At 43.2% G+C, this 19,664-nt stretch overlaps 1 protein-coding gene and 1 long non-coding RNA gene across 2 annotated transcripts in view; one reads left to right on the forward strand and one right to left on the reverse strand.

Moving 5' to 3' along the window:
* The window catches only part of LOC116481463 (uncharacterized), a 40,283-nt gene extending 25,719 nt beyond the window's left edge, over nucleotides 1-14,564 (reverse strand). The window contains exon 1 of the long non-coding RNA XR_004251584.2: nucleotides 14,479-14,564. This is a non-coding gene — a long non-coding RNA (uncharacterized LOC116481463). The remainder of the gene's footprint in view (nucleotides 1-14,478) is intronic.
* A 121-nt stretch (nucleotides 14,565-14,685) lies between these two features.
* The window catches only part of AP4E1 (adaptor related protein complex 4 subunit epsilon 1), a 93,031-nt gene continuing 88,052 nt past the window's right edge, over nucleotides 14,686-19,664 (forward strand). The window contains exons 1-2 of the mRNA XM_058427209.1: nucleotides 14,686-14,892; nucleotides 18,045-18,116. Of these exons, the coding sequence (XP_058283192.1) occupies nucleotides 14,743-14,892; nucleotides 18,045-18,116 (222 nt within the window). The 5' untranslated portion in view covers nucleotides 14,686-14,742. The remainder of the gene's footprint in view (nucleotides 14,893-18,044; nucleotides 18,117-19,664) is intronic.

The raw sequence follows: 19,664 nt of genomic DNA on the forward strand, positions 1-19,664 counted from the left end.
GCACTCCAGTCTGGGCAACAGAGTGAGACTCTGTCTCAAAAAAAAAAGAAAAAAAAAAAAGTACACAGAATCAAACAAAATGTGGTATATCCATATCATGGAATATTATTCAGTTTTACAAAAGGAGGAAATTCTCACATGTGCTACAACATAGAGGAAACTTGAGGACATTATGCTGAGTGAAAAATAAGCCAGCCGCAAAAGAGAAAATACTGTACGATTACATTCATATGAGGTACCTAGAATAGTCAAATTCATACAGACAGAAAGTAAAATGTGGTTTCCAGGGGCTCAGTGGAGAGGCAAATGGAGAGTTATTGTTTAAAGTACAGAGTTTTGCTTTGGGAAGATGAAAAAATTCTGGAGATGGATAGTGCTGATGGTAATAGAACAACGTGAATATACTCAATACTACTGAATTGTACACTTGAAAATAGTTAAGGTGGTAAACTTTATGTCTATTTTACCCGTTTTTGAAAAAGTACACAGAAAACAATGAGAATGAATCAAGTATAGCTACACACAATATGACATGGATAACTCTTACAATGTTGAGCAAAAGAAGCCAGATACAAAATGGTGCATACTGTGTGATTCTATTGACATAATTCACATGTTAAAAGTCAGGATGGTGGTTACTTCTGGGGGAGGCAGAGATAAAAAAGTAGCATCAACTTCTAGGGTTCTGGTAATATTTCTGTTTCTTGACCAAGTAGTGTTCACGTGTAAAAGTTAATTGCACAGTATATTTATAATTCGTGCAGTTTTCTCTAGGTATCTTAAGCTTCAGGTTTGTTTTTTTTTTTTTTTTTTTAAATGGGACAGAGAAAAAGTGAAGGAGAATCACCAGGACAGTTAAGGGACTTTAAACATTTGTAGGAGGAAAAGTCATACAATTTCAGGGCAGTCGAAGTAGTTTGTAGTCTTCAAATATCTGAAGGAGTGGCATGTGGAAGAGGAAGCAAACTTTGCTCACTATACCCAGAGGGGTAGGACTTGGAGGTGGTGGTGAGCCAGAGTTAGAGTTAGACAGAATTTAGCTCATTATAAATGACGTTTCAATTATAGGGTAAGAATTGGATCTCTTAGGAAAATCACACAGCTTCAACTTTGGGACTAAAGGTAATTGGGTATGAGTCCTGGCTCTGCCACTTACTTGGATGAATTATGTCACTCAATCGAGTTTCACTTTCTGCATTTGTAAAATGCGACTAGTACTAACCACTTGCTGGGTTACTTTCAGGACTAGTGATAATGTATACCACATACTTTGCCTAGTCCATACCTGGCCCATAGGAAGTATTGAAGAAGTAGTAGAAGTTATTTTCAGAAGAAAATGACATAGAAGATGGATTACACCTCAGTGAGGTGTTATGTATTAAAGCATTGGTTCCTTTCAACCCCAAGAATCTATGTAACTTGCCCAAGGTCACACAGCTAATAAAGCCTTCGGTTCCTGATTGGTCCACGCCACTGGGCTGCCTTAGGTGAGAGGGTTTCTAGCATCAAGCCGTTGCCCATCAGGGCTAATCAGATAATCATGTCTGTAACAGACCATGAGGGATAGGATCTTATTCCTTTAAATTCTGACTGTACTCTACAATAGTTCAAAGAGGGAAATCTGGGAAGGTTGTTCAAGTGGTAGCCGTGGACAGACAGGTTACGGCTTGAAAGCACCAGGTATTGGTGTGTGTGTGTGTGTGTGTGTGTGTGTGTGTGTGTGTGTGTATGTGTGTGTGTGGTGGTGAGAGAAATTGTTTTAAAATTGTTTTTTTTTTTAAATGGATTAAGGAAAAAATTTGAAGATAAGTTTAGCCAACTTCACCATTTTTCAGGGTCCAGCTCTTACTGACTGAATAAATAAATCATGAGGCAGAAACAAAAGATCCTGCTTTGAAAACCAGTTTCTTCGGCCAGGCATGGTGGCTCACGCCTGTAATCCCAGCACTGTGGGAGGCCGAGGCGGGTGGATTGCCTGTGGTCAGGAGTTCGAAACCAGCCTGGCCAGCATGGTGAAACCCTGTCTCTACTAAAAATAGAAAAATTAGCCAGGCGTGCTGGCAGGTGCCTGTAATCCCAGCTAATCAGGAAGCTGAGGCAGGAGAATTGCTTGAACCTGGGAGGTGGAAGTTGCAGTGAGCTGAGATCGTGCCATTGCACTCCAGCCTGGGTAACAGAGTGAGACTTCATCTCAAAAAAAAAAAAGAACAGTTTATTCATTTGTAGGCAAAAGCAATGGTCTCAATCCACAAAGGTGAGAAAAACCTGAGTTAACACTTTGGCCTAAATTTTCCCAAAGCCTCTTTCTTAGCCTGACTCCAGGCTGCTTAACCCTTATATTTCCAAAGGAAATGACTTGCTGGGGCGGGGCGTCTCAATTTCTACTCTAGGCTTTCTTCCCAACCTCTGTTGAATATTTCTGCCTTGGATTTATTTATGCCCTGGAAACAAGAGGAGTCTCTATGACAAGAGACTTGAGGAAACAAACACCTAAAACAGTCTCTCTTTGTCTTGGGCATTATACACTAAAGTCACACTGACCCGTTGAACTTACCTTCTACAGCTACTCAAATGTTATGTCTTGGCCCATATAACTTTTATACTGGATGAAAAATAAATGATATGAATTTAGCTCACTATAGCTTCGGTCTTCGCCAAAGGAAAGAAATACCACCAGCTTCTTTTTGCAAGTAGCAACTTATTTTAGTGCTTCCCTCTTCAGACTAAAGCCCTTGGTAGAAACCAAAATTACAGCCAAAGCCCACACAGAAACCTCAGATTTTAGTCATATGTCTTGCAAGGATGTTACATCATTTCTTAGTTTACCAAATGGAGACATTTCCTGAAACACAGAGACTCGCTGTGAGCTTTGGCCTAAAAGATTTTGGGAGTGTGTAGCCCACAATGATCTTAAACTAAATCTTATTTAGGTATCTCATTGACAGACATTTTTTCTTTCACTTTGATCAGTGTGCCTGTCCTTTATGCAGGTGTAATACAAAACAGTTACTTGTCGCCGGGCGCGGTGGCTCACGCTTGTAATCCCAGCACTTTGGGAGGCCGAGGCGGGCGGATCACGAGGTCAGGAGATCGAGACCACGGTGAAACCCCGTCTCTACTAAAAATACAAAAAATTAGCCGGGCGTGGTGGCGGGCGCCTGTAGTCCCAGCTACTCGGAGAGGCTGAGGCAGGAGAATGGCGTGAACCCGGGAAGCGGAGCTTGCAGTGAGCCGAGATTGCGCCACTGCACTCCAGTCAGGGTGACAGAGCGAGACTCCGTCTCAAAAAAAAAAAAAAAAAAAAACAGTTACTTGTCTTATTTCTGAGATCTCAACATCAGAGTCCTGCAGGAAATGATGGTGTATTTAAAATGAATAATTTATAGAATTCAAAGAGCCTAAAAAAATAAAGAAAAAAGAAAAAGAAAATGAGTAATTTGAGGAGAGTATAATAAAAAGGACTATTTACAAAGGTAAAAGAGTTCTGGGGAAGCAGCAAGGAATTGGGCAGTATTCTAGGGTTAGTTACTGCAAGCAAATGAGAGGGAGTAATCCCTTCCAACAGCAAGCAGTTTTCAAGCTTTAGTATGCATCAGAATCACCTGGAGGACTTATTACAACACAGATTACTAGGCCCCACCCTGGAGTTTCCGCTTCGGTAGGTCTGGGGTAGGACTAAAATATTTTCCTTTTGCATAAATTCCCTGATGATGGCAATGCTACTGGTCTGGAAAGAAAACAGTGTGGAGAAGGCAATTTGGGGCCAGATGTGTAGCTCATGCCTGTAGTTCCAGCACTGTGGGAGGCTGAGGCAGGAGGATTGTTTGAGTTTAGGAGTTGAAGACCATCCTGGGCAACATAGCAAGACCTTGTCTCTACTTAAAGAAGTTGGGCATGGTGGTACATGCCTGTAGTCCCAGCTACTCGGGAGGCTGAGAGTGGGAGGATTGCTTGAACTCACGAGGTCAAGGCTGCAGTGAGCTACGATTGTGCCACTGCACTACAGCCTGGGTGATTGCCAAAAAAAAAAAAAAAAAAAAAGGCAGTTTGGCAATTTGACATAAGCTGTGCTCTCCACAGAGGGATGCAGCCAACATGGGAGATCCAGCAGGGACGTACGAAGAGAATCTAATAAAAAAATCTACCCCTATCCAATTCCTTCTGTTGCTCCTTTTTAAACTCAACCAGAAGCCGAAAGGCAAGGGAACCCATTGATGCAATTCAGACAATTCAGCCTTTAGGATATGGATCAGAGTAGAGAGTAGAGATGGGTGAGCAAATGGGAAATATCCAGCACTTCTATCACAAAATATCAAGTACCTTCTCCTCACTACTTTTTTCGTGCTATTTTATATTTTTATTTTGCTTTCCAGTATATACATGAACATTCATATACATGATATAAATGTAATCTCACAATAACCCTATAGGGTAGGCAGGAAGATATTTATGCTCATTTAGAAATAAGAAAACTGAGGCTCAAAATGGTAAAGGCTACACATCTGAAAACAGCTTGGATTTCATCACAAGTTTTCTGGGTCCCAATGTGGGGGGCTCCTGCCACCACTTCACACTACAGACATGAGGGAATCTGGTAGTTATGCTGGTTCCCCCACTCGAGGCTTCTGGGAAGCTCTTTCTCCTTCACTGCCCCACCTGCACTCCCCTTGAGCTGCATTCTCTTCTGGAAAAGGTGACTCTCTTCTTTGACTGAGGAGCTCAACCCTTGCTCAAGGGCATACAATGAATTTAGTCTTCTACTAGAGTCATTTATTTGCATTTTCACTGATTTTCAACCTTTTCAGTGGCAGGGCTACTTAAAGTCTTGATTTGGGGGCCTTGGAGAGACAAATAAATCACAGCTGTTAACCATCTGAATTCCTTTTGAGAAATAGACACAAAAATCAGACAGAGGGAGATAAAAGCATCAGCTTTAGTGAGGACAGAGTAGAGAAGCTGCCGGTCAGGTCTCACAATCAGACTTCCTAATACAGTCATGCACTGCATAAGGACTCTTTTTTTTTTTTTTTTTTTTTTTTGAGACGGAGTTTCACTCTTGTTGCCCAGGCTGGAGTGCAATGGCACGATCTCAGCTCACCACAACCTCTGCCTCCCAGGTTCAAGTGATTCTCCTGCCTCAGCCTCCCTAGTAGCTGGGATTATAGGCATGTGCCACCACGCCAGGCTAATTTTGTATTTTTAGTACAGACGGGGTTCCTCCATGTTGGTCAGGCTGGTCTCGAACTCCCGACCTCAGGTGATCCGCCAGCCTCGGCCTCCCAAAGTGCTGGGATTACAGGCATGAGCCACCGTGCCCAGCCAAGGACTCTTTAATTAATGATGAACATATATACGACAGTGGTCCCTTAAGATTATAATACTGTATTTTTACTGTACCTTTCCTATATGTTTATATACACAGACACTATTGTGTTACAATTCCCTAGAGTATTCAGTACAGTAACATGTTGTATATGGTTTGTAGCCTAAGAGCAATAAGATACATCACATAGCCCAGGTATGTAGTAAGCATCTAGATTTAAGTGTGCTCTATGATGTTTGCACAACAAAGAATCACCTGGTTCCAGGTACCGGTCCCTGGCCTGTTAGGAACCAGGTCACACGGCAGGAGGTGATGGCGATGGCGGTGAGCAGGAGGCGGGCATTACTGCCTAAGCTCCACCTCCTGTCAGATCAGTAGCAGCATTAGATTGTTATAAGAGCACAAACCCTATTGTGAACTGCACATGCGAAGGATCTAGGTTGCATGCTCCTTATGAGAATCTAATGCCTGATGATCTGTGGTGGAAGTTTCATCCCAAAACCTTACCTCACCCCTTCCAGTCTGTGGAAAAATTGTCTTCCACAAAACTGGTCCCTCCCTGGTGCCAAAGAGGTTGGGAATCACTGACCTAATTACATATTTCTCATAACGTATCCCTGTCTTTAAATGATACATGACTGTACTTGACTCCTAAACTTTTTGGGGAGGCAGGAGTGTATGTGTGTGGGGAGGTGCACATGCTTCAGTGATGGGGTTGGTGGGAGGATGCACCTGTCTAGTGGGCAGGCTAGTCCACGAAGGTTGCAAAAAGGGCTGAACATGCTCAGTTCCTTCCTCAGTGGTTCAGTCAGATGAGTCAGTTATCCTTCCTTGGGGATAACTGAGAGGGGAAATAGCAGGAAGGCAAATGCTGTTTTCACAATTCTTCTGAACTGGAAGTTTCTATTTTATGGACCTGGGAGAGGGAGAAAATGGCTTCCCCTAACAACATTGCTCTTAGCAGTACAGATGGTCCCCAACTTAAAATTTTTCAATTCTACCAGGTGCAAAGTGATATGCATTCAGTAGAAACCATACCTTGAGCACCCATACAACCATTTTGTTTTACTTTCAGTACAGTATTCAATAAATTACATGAGATATTCAATGCTTTATTATAAAATAACTCTAGACTAACATAAGTGATCTGAGACTTTTAAGGTAGGCTAGTCTATGATGTTCAGTAGGCTAGGTGTATTAAATACATTTTCTGCTTAAGATATTTTCAACTTATGATGAGTTTTTTGGGATGTAACCCTATTGTAAATCAAGGTGCATCATCTGTATGTAACATCTTGCTCTTAGCAGTATAGAAGGACTACTGATACAATTAATTCTGTCATATGATCTACATACTGTAGTTTTTGAAGTTTTGATTCTCGTTAGTATATTAGTACAGGGCTGGGCGCGGTGGAGTACAGCCTCAGGCTTCAACAGTACTATCACTTCTTTGGAATGTTATTTAGTTTCTTGGTTCATTTTTGATCCCTTGATCAGTTCCCATAATGCTCTGGATCAGAGCCTGCTTGAATATTAAATTCCCATTGTTTCCTTCTGGGAAGGTCTCTGCTTATCCAGTCTGGAGCCTATCTTTCTTCCTTGTCCTGGATCTGGTAGACTATTGGGAAAATTCCTTACAAAGATTTCCTGGGAACTGGATTTTTAAAATGAGTGCATGTGGGAAAATACTCTCCAAGTGCAAAGGGGACTCTGTTTTTGCCTCTACTTATATTTCCAGCTCCTCGGGGAAAATAAAAGTATTACAGGTCAAATCTCTTTACAAGTAGCTCAACTTGACTGTCTAAATATGTGGTATGGAGTAGAGTTTTATTTCATGGATTACTGCTTGAACTAGGTTAGACATAAGCTGGGCTGTGGAGAACTTTTGGTTAAACAGAGATTTTCATTGCAAAGGTATTTGTTGTAGAGGAATTTACCCAGTAAACAGATATCTTCCAGCTAATGTTTTTACCAGGCTGATTCAGACTGGGGAGCAGGAGCGGGAAAACACTGTGGACACAGTCTGCTGGCTAGCGGTCAAGGCAGAGGAAAGTCTGGCACAGGCAAAATTCTGTGTGAAATGTGGACCTGAGTCATGAAAGGAGAGGAAGAAACTAGCATGTGTCATTCTGAAAAAGCTCTTCTTAGGGCTATTTCTTTGGGCTGTAACCACTGCCTCTCTCCATAGAGTCACAGGGCCTCACTTGGCTCTTCCTGTTGCACTTTCAGACTTAAAAGGAAGCCACCTTCAGGCAAATTCCCTCTGCCTCCCAAGAAAGATAATAAAACAAAATGGAGAGTCCTGGTCTCTAAAAAACCTGGGTCAGGTTTTGAATGAACGCGGTACCGTGACCCAGCATTAGGGGCTGGGAATGTCCACAATCACGACTGAGGCTTGCTGCTCTGGCGCCCCCTTGGGCATGAGAGTGGAACCGTATACAAAGTTGCCTAAATCCCCACTGCTGCAGTCCCTAGAACTCCACCCAGTGTCTCTTTTTCGAGGCCTTTCTCAGCCTGGAGAGTTTCCTGACTAACTTTTTGCCATTCCCAAGGTTTTTCTCTGACCACCACCAAACCCTTCTCAATCTACTAATTTTTCTAAACAAATTATTTTATCTTTCTAATTCTGCATGCATCTCTAGTCACTAAGTCCCAGAAAGATCCTGTAGCAGACTGTCAATCAACAATAAATTAGCATTTCTGAAATTCATGAGAATTTTTCTTAGTTTCATTGAAATATATTTTATGTACCATAAGACTTCACCCATTATAAGTGTACAGTGAATAATTTTTAGTAAATTGATAGCTTTGTGCAACCACTGTCACAATCCAGTTTTAGGACATTTCTAACACCCAGAAAATTCCTTGTGAGAATTTGCAGTCAAAAAAAAAAAAGGAAAAGAAATAAAACAAAACAAACAAACAAACAAAAAGAGAATTTGCAGTCAATCCTCATTTTTTACCTTCAGTTTCAGACAACTACTGATCTGCTTTCTGTCTCTAAAAATTTTCCTGGTCGTTTCATATAAATGAAGTCATACACTATCTATACAGTTTTTTGTGACTGGCTTCTTTCACTTAGCATAATGTTTTCAAAGTTCACCCATGTTGTAGCATGTGCCAGTACTTCATTCCTTTTCATGGCTGAATAATAGTCCATTGTATATAGATAAACTACATTTTGTTTATTCATTCATCAGTTGATGAACATTTGGGTTGTCTCCAGTTTTTGGCTATTATAAATGATGTTGCTATGAACATTTCTATACAAGTGTTTGCATGAATATATGTTTTCATTTCTCTTGGGTAGATACTTAGTAGCAGAATCGCTGAGTTGTGCGGCAAATCTATTTAGCTTTTTAAGAAACTGCCAAACGATTTCACAATATGGCTGTTCTATTTTATATTCTCACCAGCAATATGTGAAGGTTTTCCCATAACTCCTCCATCACTAGGTATTGTCTGACTTTTTGGTTGTACCTTAGTGGGTGTGTTAATGCTATCTTATTGTGGTTTTGACTGGCACTTCCCTCATGACTAATGATGTTGCACATTTTTTCAAGTGATTATTAGTCATTTATATATCCTCTTTGGTGAAATGTCTATTCAAATGTTTACTTCATTTTAAAATTAGATTATTAGTCTTCTTATTACTAAGTTATGAGTTCTTTGTATGTTTTGGATATAAGCCCTTTATCACATATATGAGTTATAAATATTTTCTTTCAGTCTACATCTTTTCAATTTATTATGGATGTTTTTTAAACCCAAAAGTTTTAATTTTGATAAAATCCAATTTGTCAGCTATTTTTGTGAACTGTGCTTTTTTTTTTTTTTTTTTTTTTTGAGACGGAGTCTGGCTCTGTCACCCAGGCTGGAGTGCAGTGGCACGATCTCGGCTCACTGCAAGCTCCGCCTCCCGGGTTCACGCCATTCTCCTGCCTCAGCCTCTCCAAGTAGCTGGGACTACAGGTGCCCGCCACCACGCCTGGCGAATTTTTTTTGTATTTTTAGTAGAGACGGGGTTTCACCGTGGTCTCGATCTCCTGACCTCATGATCCGCCCGCCTCGGCCTCCCAAAGTGCTGGGATTACAAGCGTGAGCCACCGCGCCCGGCAGTGAACTGTGCTTTTGACGTCATATTTAAGCACTCTGCCTAGCCCAAGGTCATAAAGATTTTCTCCTGTGTTTTGTTTTTTAATATGAAACTCTTTTTCTTTTCTTTTTTTTTTTTTTGAGACAGAGTCTTCCTCTGTTGCCCAGGCTGGAATGCAGTGGCACGATCTCGGCTCTGTGCAAGCTCTGCCTCCTGGGTTCACGCCATTCTCCTGCCTCAGCCTCCTGAGTAGCTGGGACTACAGGCGCCCGCCACCACACCTGGCTAATTTTTTGTATTTTTAGTAGAGACGGGGTTTCACCATGTTAGCCAGGATGGTCTCGATCTCCTGACCTCATGATCCACCCGCCTCGGCCTCCCAAAGTGCTGGGATTATAGGCCTGAGCCACCATGCCCGGCCAAAAAAAAAAGCCTCAGGATTTAAAGTTTATACTTTATGAGGTTGTACTTTATGAGTACTTCCCATTTTGTCACAAAAAATATTTTTTAAAAAGTGCACCCTGCCGGGCGCGGTGGCTCACGCTTGTAATCCCAGCACTTTGGGAGGCCGAGGCGGGTGGATCACGAGGTCAGGAGATCGAGACCACGGTGAAACCCCGTCTCTACTAAAAATACAAAAAATTAGCCGGGCGTGGTGGCGGGCGCCTGTAGTCCCAGCTACTCGGAGAGGCTGAGGCAGGAGAATGGCGTGAACCCGGGAGGCGGAGCTTGCAGTGAGCCGAGATCGCGCCACTGCACTCCAGCCTGGGCGACAGAGCGAGACTCCGTCTCAAAAAAAAAAAAAAAAAAAAAAAAGTGCACCCAAAAGACTGAGGTTTAATAAAATTAAGAATTCTTACTGCTTCATCAAGGATATTCTTAAGTGAAACCGACTTAAAAAAAATTGAGTGTATTGTTCCACGATAAACTATGAGATTCAAACAAGTTGTTTAATACATTATTTTATCACCACTTGTGTTTCTTGTCAAGATTTATGTAAAAGAAGATCTTCAAGAATTAGTTGGTGCTGACATTGGATGGATATAAGCAAAGCAACAAGTCCAGCTACATGAAAAATTATGTTCATTTTAAAGGAATTATAACTCTGCAGATGAGATATTAACTCAGTCTTTATGTTTGCAACTAAATTTCTTTCTTTTTTTTGAGACAGAGTCTTGCTCTATTGTCCAGGCTGGAGTGCCATGGCACCATCTCAGCTCACTGTAACCTCTGCCTCCCAGGTTCAAGTGATTCCTCAGCCTCAGCCTCCCAAATAGCTGGGATTACAGGCATGTACCACCACGCCTAGCTAATTTTTTTTTGTATTTTTAGTAGAGACGGGGTTTCACCATATTGGCCAGGTTGGTCTCAAACTCCTGATTTCAAGTTATCCGCCTGCCTTGGCCTCCCAAAATACAGGGATTACAGACATGAGCCACCTCGCCCGGCCTGCAACTAAATGTCTAATTTGGTGAGTTACTGCATCTTTGGAAAGTAGCACTCCCATGAGTTCTTTTACTGATTATCATCTAGCAGGCATTCATTAGTCTTTTAGCTATTGCAGGTCCTTCTCATGTGTAAGCTGCTTCAGTAGGTTTTTCATTTTTACTTTGAAAATGGTAATACAAAAGCTTTGACTTTTATAAAGCATATCATGTCTATGTTGAAAATATTCAATTCCCTTTCTTTTAAATTCTGACTGGTCTGAAAACGATGCCTCAATTTGATTGGCACCATAATAGTATTTGAAAATGTTCTGTTGAATGACATAAAATAAGGCAAGTGATTAACAGCTCTAATGCCAAGGGAAAGAAAGAAGCTTTTGTCATACTTTCCTTTGTTATTTATAGTTTCAACCAGATTTCTCCCTTTCCCTGAGTCAGCGAATTCTGATACTGATGTCAGCTTCATCTTTTTCAGCATCTTTACATATGGGAAGGTTAGAAAGTGAATCTTCCAGTATCCTCTTTTTAAGCCAATGGAAAAGCCTAAAATTAAAAACTATACATAAAACAAAATTTAATTTGAAGATAAAATATTAAATTCCTTTTTTTTTTGGAGACAGTCTTGCTTTGTCACCCAGGCTGGAGTACAGTGGTGCGATCTTGGCTCACTGCAACCTTCGCCTCCTAGGTTCAAGCAATTCTCCTGCCTCAGACTCCCAAGTAGTTGGGACTACAGGTGTGCCACCATGCCTGGCTAAATTTTTTGTATTTTTTTTTTTTTTTTTTTTTTTGAGATGGAGTCTTGCCTTGTCGCCCAGGCTGGAGTGCAGTAGTGGCGGAATCTCAGCTCACTGCAACCTCCGCCTCCCGGGTTCCAGCAATTCTCCTGCCTCAGCCTCCCGAGTAGCTGGGATTATGGGCGCACGCCACCATGCCCGGCTAATTTCTGTATCTTTTTAGTAGAGACATGGGTGGGCCAGGCTGGTCTTGAACTCCTGACCTTGTGATCCACCCACCTTGGCCTCCCAAAGTGCTGGGATTACAGGTGTGAGCCACCGTGCCCATCCAAATATTTTGTATTTTTAGTAGAGACGGGGTTTCACCATGTTGGCCAGGTTGGTCTGGAACTCCTGAGCTCAGACAATCCGCCCGCCTTGGCCTCCCAAAGTGCTAGAATTATAGGCATAAACCACCGCACCCAGACGACAAAATATTAAATTCTAGGCTGGGCGCGGTGGCTCACACCTGTAATCCCAGCACTTTGGGTGGCTGAGGCGGGCAGATCATGAGGTCAGGAAATCGAGGCTATCCTGGCCAACATGGTGAAACCCCATCTCTACTAAAAATACAAAAAATTAGCCAGGCGTGGTGGCACGCACCTGTAATCCCAGCTACGCGGGAGGCTGAGGCAGGAGAATTGCTTGAACCTGGGAGGTGGAGGTTGCAGTGAGCTGAGATCACACCACTGCACTCCATCCTGGGCAATAGAGCAAGACACCATCTAAAAAAAATAAAATAAAATAAAAAAATTAAATTCTAAAAGAGTATCCCTTTCTGGCTGGGCGCGGTGGCTCGCGCCTGTGATCCCAGCACTTTGGGAGGCTGAGGTGGGCAGAACACCTGAGGTCAGGAGTTCGAGACCAACCTGGCCAAAATGGTGAATCTCTGTCTTTACTAAAAATACAAAAATTAGCCGGGCATGGTGGCGGGTGCCTGTAATCCCAGCTACTCGGGAGGCTGAGGCAGGAGAATTGCTTGAACCCAGGAGGAGGAGGCTGCAGTGAACCCAGATCGTGCCACTGCACTGCAGTCTGGGTGATAGAGCGAGACTCTCAAAAAAAAAAAAAAAATTAAATAAATAAATGAATATCCCTTTTAGATAAAGTTTAAATATTTTAACATGTTCTCAACATATTAAAAAATATTCTTGCGAGACAAGCTAACAAACTGAACTTTTTTCTTATGTTCCCATATAGGTATTAGAACAACTTCAGGATTTCAAAAAAGTCATTTATTAGGTGACAAGGAGGTTACAGAGATTAGAGCAGGTATAACCGAAGATAGCCTGTAAGTGTAACTGTAGCTGGTAGGCGGGTTGAGGTTCTGGACTTCGTGGTGCAAAATAATTTTAAAGTCCAAAGTAAAAGCAAGCAAAAGAGTTTACTGCAAAGCGAAAGTACACCCTCACAGCTAATCAGAGCGGGCTGCTCAAAGGTGAGACAGCAAGCACTGACACTGGGGAAACTCCCTTTGTAGGAGTCTCACAGGATCATTCATGAAGGGGGGAGAACGGGTGCTGCTATTAAGCATGTTCTCTGGTCTTCTAGCACCATGTGCGCTGTGGTTGTATATGCTAGTATATACATTACATGTCTTATTAGTACCTTAAATCTTCACCCAGGAGTGTGTTTTTTTTTTTTTTTTTTTTTTTTTTTTTTTACTATTATAATGAGTATAATTCAGCCCAAGGACACTGATCATGGGTTTCTGTGCTTGTGAGTTTGGGGATTTTCCCTTCTGCTCTTCTACCTCTTTGCTACAAAATTTTCTAACCAGGAGCCTGGGATGTGGTTTGTACACTATGTGCTGGTTTGTTCTATTTATTTAGTAAGTTTGTTCCCGTTGAAGGGAGGCTATGACCACCTATCTAACCTACCTCCTAGAAACACACTAGGAGTACTGAGGGCAAACTGCATTAATCTCTGAAAACGCACGTATTTATGCCCTAAACCTACTATCTTAGAAAATTCTAGAAAACACAAGGATACTCCAGCATACATTTTACCAGCTAGTCAATCGTCATCTAGCCTCTTGAAAACTCTGTACACTTCCAACAGAATGAGGGTGAAAACGGCAAATAACATGTAAGAAACGTTATCAATATTGTTTTGACTTTGTGAATTCCCTAGAAGGGTCTCAGCGACCCTGAGGTCACCAGACCACATTTGGAGAGCCATTGTACCAGACTCTGTTCTAGGTAAAAGCTGGAGCAATCGGAATGAATAAAATACTCTCTCTATGGGGAGCTGTTTACGTACTGGCAACTGCGACTTGTTCTAAAGTGGAACAGAACCGAGCGCTGTGAGAGGGTGGGACGTGGAGACCTATCCTTGCCCGCCGCGCCAGGGGAGTGGACTCCGGGAAGGTGACCTTTCAACTGCGACTTGCTGAGGAGGAGTCGGCAAAGGTGGCCGCCGACCACTTCTCTTTCCCGTCCACCTCCCCAAATCCCAGGAGAAGAGGGGCGGACGGGAAGCTACAGTGGCCGCGAGTCCCCGGCACGCGACGGGCTCTCAACCTGGCACGCCGAATCCTCAGGACAGCCCCGCTATCACGCAACTACTCGGGTATCCCAAGAGTCGCCAGGGCCGGAGCCGCGCGCGGCGCCGGGGACCCGCGGGAAACCGCCTGTGGGAAGCGGGCGGGTGGCGCGCGGTCCGCGGACAGTGAGAGGCGGCGGATGGGGCGGGGACGTCCCGAAAAACGCGCATCCAGGGAGACGCAACTCCGGACGCGGTCCCGGGCTACGCGGAGGCGGCAAGTGGGAAAGGGGGACTCTGGGAGACAATGCCTAACAGGGCCAGGTCCCTGGCGGCTTCCTCAGGGTGACTCACAGTTCTGGGGGATCCGGGAACCGCTACCCCGTCGCGAGAAAGGAGGTCTACTTCCGCGGGCAATCTCGGGCGAGCGGCCTTTTCCACCCCCGCGGTCTCTTGCGCCCTCTGGTGGCCCCTCGCGAGAACGACACTGAGCTTGTTCACGCGGGACGCCAATAAAGATTTCTTATTCAAAACACAGGAAGTGCCTACGGAGGCCGGGCCGGCAGCGGCGGCCGGGCATGAAGCCTCGCGGCTGCGGGATCGCGGGCGTCTGCGGCGATGAGCGACATAGTGGAGAAGACGCTGACGGCGCTGCCGGGGCTCTTTCTGCAGAACCAGCCCGGCGGTGGGCCCGCGGCCGCCAAGGCGTCCTTCTCCTCGAGGCTGGGCAGCCTCGTCCGCAGCATCACCGCCCTCACCTCCAAGCACGTAGGTGCCCGCCGGCCCGGGAGCTTAGGGACATCGCAGTGAGGCCCCCGCGCCAGCAGGCCCTGGCCGGGCGGCGAGACTCCAGGCCTCTGGGGTTAGCCCTCCGGCGGGGCTCAGGGGCTGCTGTGTCGGTTAGTCCTTTCGTCTGCCTGGAAGCTTCACTTTCCTGCTGGGACTGACAGCAGGGAGGCCGTTTCCACAGTTAGTTCTGACACTGACTCTTTGATCTGGGGAACATTTCTGTAACCTCTGACCCTCCATGTGTTTTCTCAACGTTGGCGTGGAAAAGTGCTGATACATAATTCATAGGTTTTTTGTTTGTTTGTTTTGAGGATTGGGTGAGATGTCAAGCGTGTGAAAATACCTAGTGCGATGGAGGTGTCAAACGTTATTTACCTTCCACAAAGTTCTTTTCCCTACTTAGTTTCCTTCTGTGCTCTGGTGCCTTCAACTGAACAACAGTTCAGATGTCGCATACCTGAAGAGATCCTGTGAGCCTGTTGTCGAATATCTGTGGGGAGCTTGAGGTTCTTGGGTTAGAACAACGTCTTGGGCAAAGAAAAAGCATAGTTCTCTCAAAATGTAAAATTTGCTAAGTCTCTGCCTCAAATGGGCTTTGAAAATGAGCAGTTATAAAAATTCTTAAGCTTTTAAAAATTTTTAATTTTTAATGACGGAGTCTCGCTCTGTCGCCCAGGCTGGAGTGCAATGGTGCGATCTCGATCTTGGCTCGCTGGAGCTTTAAGGTTTTAAAAATTTTAATTTTTTTAATTTTCTTTTTTTTTGAGACAGAGTCTCCCTCTGTTGCGCAGGCTGGAGTGCAGTGGCGCGATCTCGGCTTACTACAAGCTCCGCCTCCCGGCTTCACGCCATTCTCCTGCCTCAGCTTCCCGAGTAGCTGGGACTACGAGTGCCCGCCACTACGCCTGGCTAATTTTTTGTACTTTTAGTAGAGACGGGGTTTCACCGTGTTAGCCACGATGGTCTCGATCTCCTGACCTCGTGATTCGCCCGCCTCGGCGTCCCAAAGTGTTGGGATTACATGCGTGAGCTACCCTGCCCGGCCTTAAAATTTTTAAATTTTTAATGACGGAGTCTCGCTCTGTCGCCCAGGTTGGAGTGCGATGGTGCGATCTTGGCTCACCGGAGCGTCTGCCTCCCAGGTTCAAGCGATTCTCCTGCCTCAGCCTCCCAAGTAGCTGGGATTACAGGCCTACGCCACTACGCCCGGATAATTTTTGTATTTTTAGTAGAGACAGGGTTTCGCCATGTTGGGCAGGCTGGTCTCGAACTCCTGACCTCAAGTGTTCGCCCACTTCGGCCTCCCAAAGTGCTGGGATTACAGGCATGAGCCACCGCCCCGGGCCCCCACAGGCGCTCGATGGTTGCACGGATTGTGTAGTATACCGATTCACAGCTACAAGGAGTTTATATCTTAAAAAGAGCATGTGTTAATGTCATTATTTGTTCAACAGATGTTTATGGAACAAGGTTTTGTGTTAGACACAGGAAAATAGAATTAAACACATTCTCTTTTCCCAAGGAATTGGTCATTTGTTTTGGGCTTAAGACAAGTATAAGCATGACTACAATGCAATGTAAGTGCTAAAACAGAAGGAAAGACAGAAAAGAAAGTGCTCTGAAGGTGTAAAAAAAATCATTTTTTGGCAGCTCTAATAAGTTAATGCTATCCGGAGAGAACCAGCTTCACATTCCAGAATCGTTATTTGTGGGCTTTGTTTTGTTTTGTTTTGTTTTGTTTTTGAGATGGAGTCTCACTCTGTCGCCCAGGCTGGAATGCAGTGGTGCAACCTTGGCTCACTGCAAACTCTGCCTTCTGGGTTCAAGTGATTCTCCTGCCTCAGCCTCCCTAGTAGCTGGAATTACAGGCACACGTCACCATACCCGGCTAATGTTTATATTTTTAGTAGAGACAAGGTTTCGCCATTTTGGCCAGGCTGGTCTTGAACTCCTGACCTCAGGTAATCCACCTGCCTTGGCCTCCCAAAGTGCTGGGATTACAGGCGTGAGCCACCACGCCTGGCCATTTGTGGCCTTAATAATGTTGTTTTTCTTAAGGTTTTTGTCCTTTGCTAATTTTTAAGGGATGCTCAATAAAATTTTTTAAAAAGTTATTTTTGGTCTTAAATAGCAGTTTGAAACTGTAGATAGGCATCCACGTGTATCAGTACTTCACTCGTGGCTTTTGAATAGCCATCTGATGAACATGTAATTCAGTGTGTAATTTAAAGGTAGCATGATATTAGCCAAAAAAAAATGGGGCCAATTTTTTAAGTGCTTAGGGAGATAACATACAATGCAGACAGTAGAAGTGACCACATTGGTATGTGTCTGAGATAGGAAGTTATGGAAAGGATTTGGGGAATGAGCAAAAGACAGGGAAGAAGAATATAGTTTACGGGAAAAAGACCTATTTCTGTTTCTGCTTTCTTACCCTATTTCTTAATTCCATGAAGACTTTTTACTTCTAAGGGGAAGATGTGAGATGAGACTCTTTTCTTGGGCCAATACATGGAGAATTTCTACTCTCTCTCCACTTTTAATTTTTTTTTTTTTTTTGAGATGGAGTCTCGCTCTGTTGCCCAGGCTGGAGTGCAGTGGTATGATCTTGGCTCACTGCAACATTCACCTCCCAGGTTCAAGCGATTCTCCTGCCCCTGCCTCAGCCTCTTGAGTATCTGGGATTACAGGATGCCCAGCTAATGTCTGTATTTTTAGTAGGGATGGAGTTTTGCCATGTTGGCCAGGCTGGTCTCAAACTGCTGACCTCAAGTGATTCACTCGCTTTGGCCTCCCAAAGTGCCAGGATTACAGGCATGAGCTGCTGTGCCTGGCCTCCACCTTTAGTTTTTAAAAAAACATTTTCTGCTATTCTACCATTAAGGGGAAGTAACTGAGTAAAGAAAAGAGGAAGGATGGGTTAGCCTGGAAATATTTATTCTCTCCAGGGATGGTTCTGAGGTTTGGAGAAATGCCTTTAGATAGATCGTAAGCACATAATATTTGTAACTCTCATTTAAAATAATGTTTCTTTTAAATTAAAAGTATTGTAAATTATATTTTTCCCTTTAGATAAATGCTGTTACAGTTTTAAAAGACAGTTAAGCATTTAAATATTTTCACTTTCTCAGGAAGAAGAAAAATTAATCCAGCAGGAACTGAGTAGTCTGAAAGCGACTGTTTCTGCTCCTACTACAACCCTGGTAGGTTTGCATAGTCAGTGCCAGCACATTTGAATTTGAAACCTAGTCTACTGTGGATTCAATAATGGCATCTAACTGATGATCGGTTGCTAAAATTTGATTTATCGTGGTCAAAATGAATTATAGATGGTAGCAACTCATGTTAACTTTAGCCTTTTATTGTTGACTGGTTTGCACCAGAACAAGATTTGCCTATGTGAAGTCAGGGCTAATGTGATGATGATTACATAAATGTGGAGATACTCTTGGGATCCTAGTGCTGATCTGATGTTTTTAATGTTATGTATTTGGCAAAGGTTGGGATTTCAACATGGTATTTTCAGACCTGAATTAATATATTGTAGGTATATCTAATTTTATTATTTAAGACCTAGTTGTTTTTAAAGTTTGTTCTACATAATTTGATTTTTCAAACAATATTCAGCAATTATTTAATGAATGGTCATTCATTATTATGCAGGCCACTGTGGGGCTGTCCCAGCATAGCTAGATTAAAACCCAGTTTGATTTTTTTTTTTTTTTTTTTTTGAGACAGAGTCTCGCTCTGTTGCCCACCCAGGCTGGAGTGCAGTGGCATGGCACGATCTCAGCTCACTGCAACCTCTGCCTCCTGGATTCAACTGATTCTCCTGCCTCAGCCTCCCTGGTAACTGGGACTACAGGTGCCCACCACTATGCCTGGCTAATTTTTGTATTTTTAGTAGAGTTGGGGTTTTCATCATGTTGACCAGGCTGGTCTCGAACTCCTGACCTCAAGTGATCCACCCACCTCGGCCTCCTAAATCAAAGTACTAGGATTACAGGTGTGAGCCACCGTGCCTGGCCTGATTTTTTTTTAAATGAGATTTTGTTTCAAGCAACATTTCTTCAGCAAATATTTGGTAAGTGTCTTCAGTATACAAGCCACTGTGGGAATGTTTTCCGTCTCCGCCAGTAAAAATATCAGGGTGATCATTTTGCATAAGCACATGATTGTGAATTTGAATAACACTTGTAAAGTCTGAGAGAATGAATATATTTTCTTCTGTGGTCATAATAATAGTATATGGCAAATAAAACTCAAAACATAATCTGATATATCCGTGTGTATATATGTATATGTATGTTTGTGTGTATACATGTATGTGTGTCTGTGGCTATGGATAAAATAATTATGCTTCATAGTACTAGATAGAAATGTTAAACAGAAATGGTTTTTGTTTGTTAGATTTCCATTTTTTATGATTGGCATCAGTATATAATTTTCCTTGTTCCAAGGCAGAAACCTGAAGTTGGGCAGAACTAAGATAAATAGGTAGAGATTAGGAAGGCAGAGTTTGAAAGGAAGGTTTTATAACACTATGGCCATCCAACTCTGTGTATATCTTACAGAGTAGTCTGTCCCAGAGCTGTTCATGTAAAGGTTGGTTGTCAGAGAAATTGCAAAGAGAATTCCTGCATTGGGGAATGCACTTTCATCTCTAAAAATAAATGCATGACATGTAATCTCACTTAGATAAAGTTCGTAATGACTTTTGAAAAACTCTGAGATAAAATGTTACAAATCTA

Source organism: Hylobates moloch, unplaced genomic scaffold (genome assembly GCF_009828535.3).
Source record: "Hylobates moloch isolate HMO894 unplaced genomic scaffold, HMol_V3 SCAFFOLD_14, whole genome shotgun sequence".
Taxonomy (NCBI): domain Eukaryota; kingdom Metazoa; phylum Chordata; class Mammalia; order Primates; family Hylobatidae; genus Hylobates; species Hylobates moloch.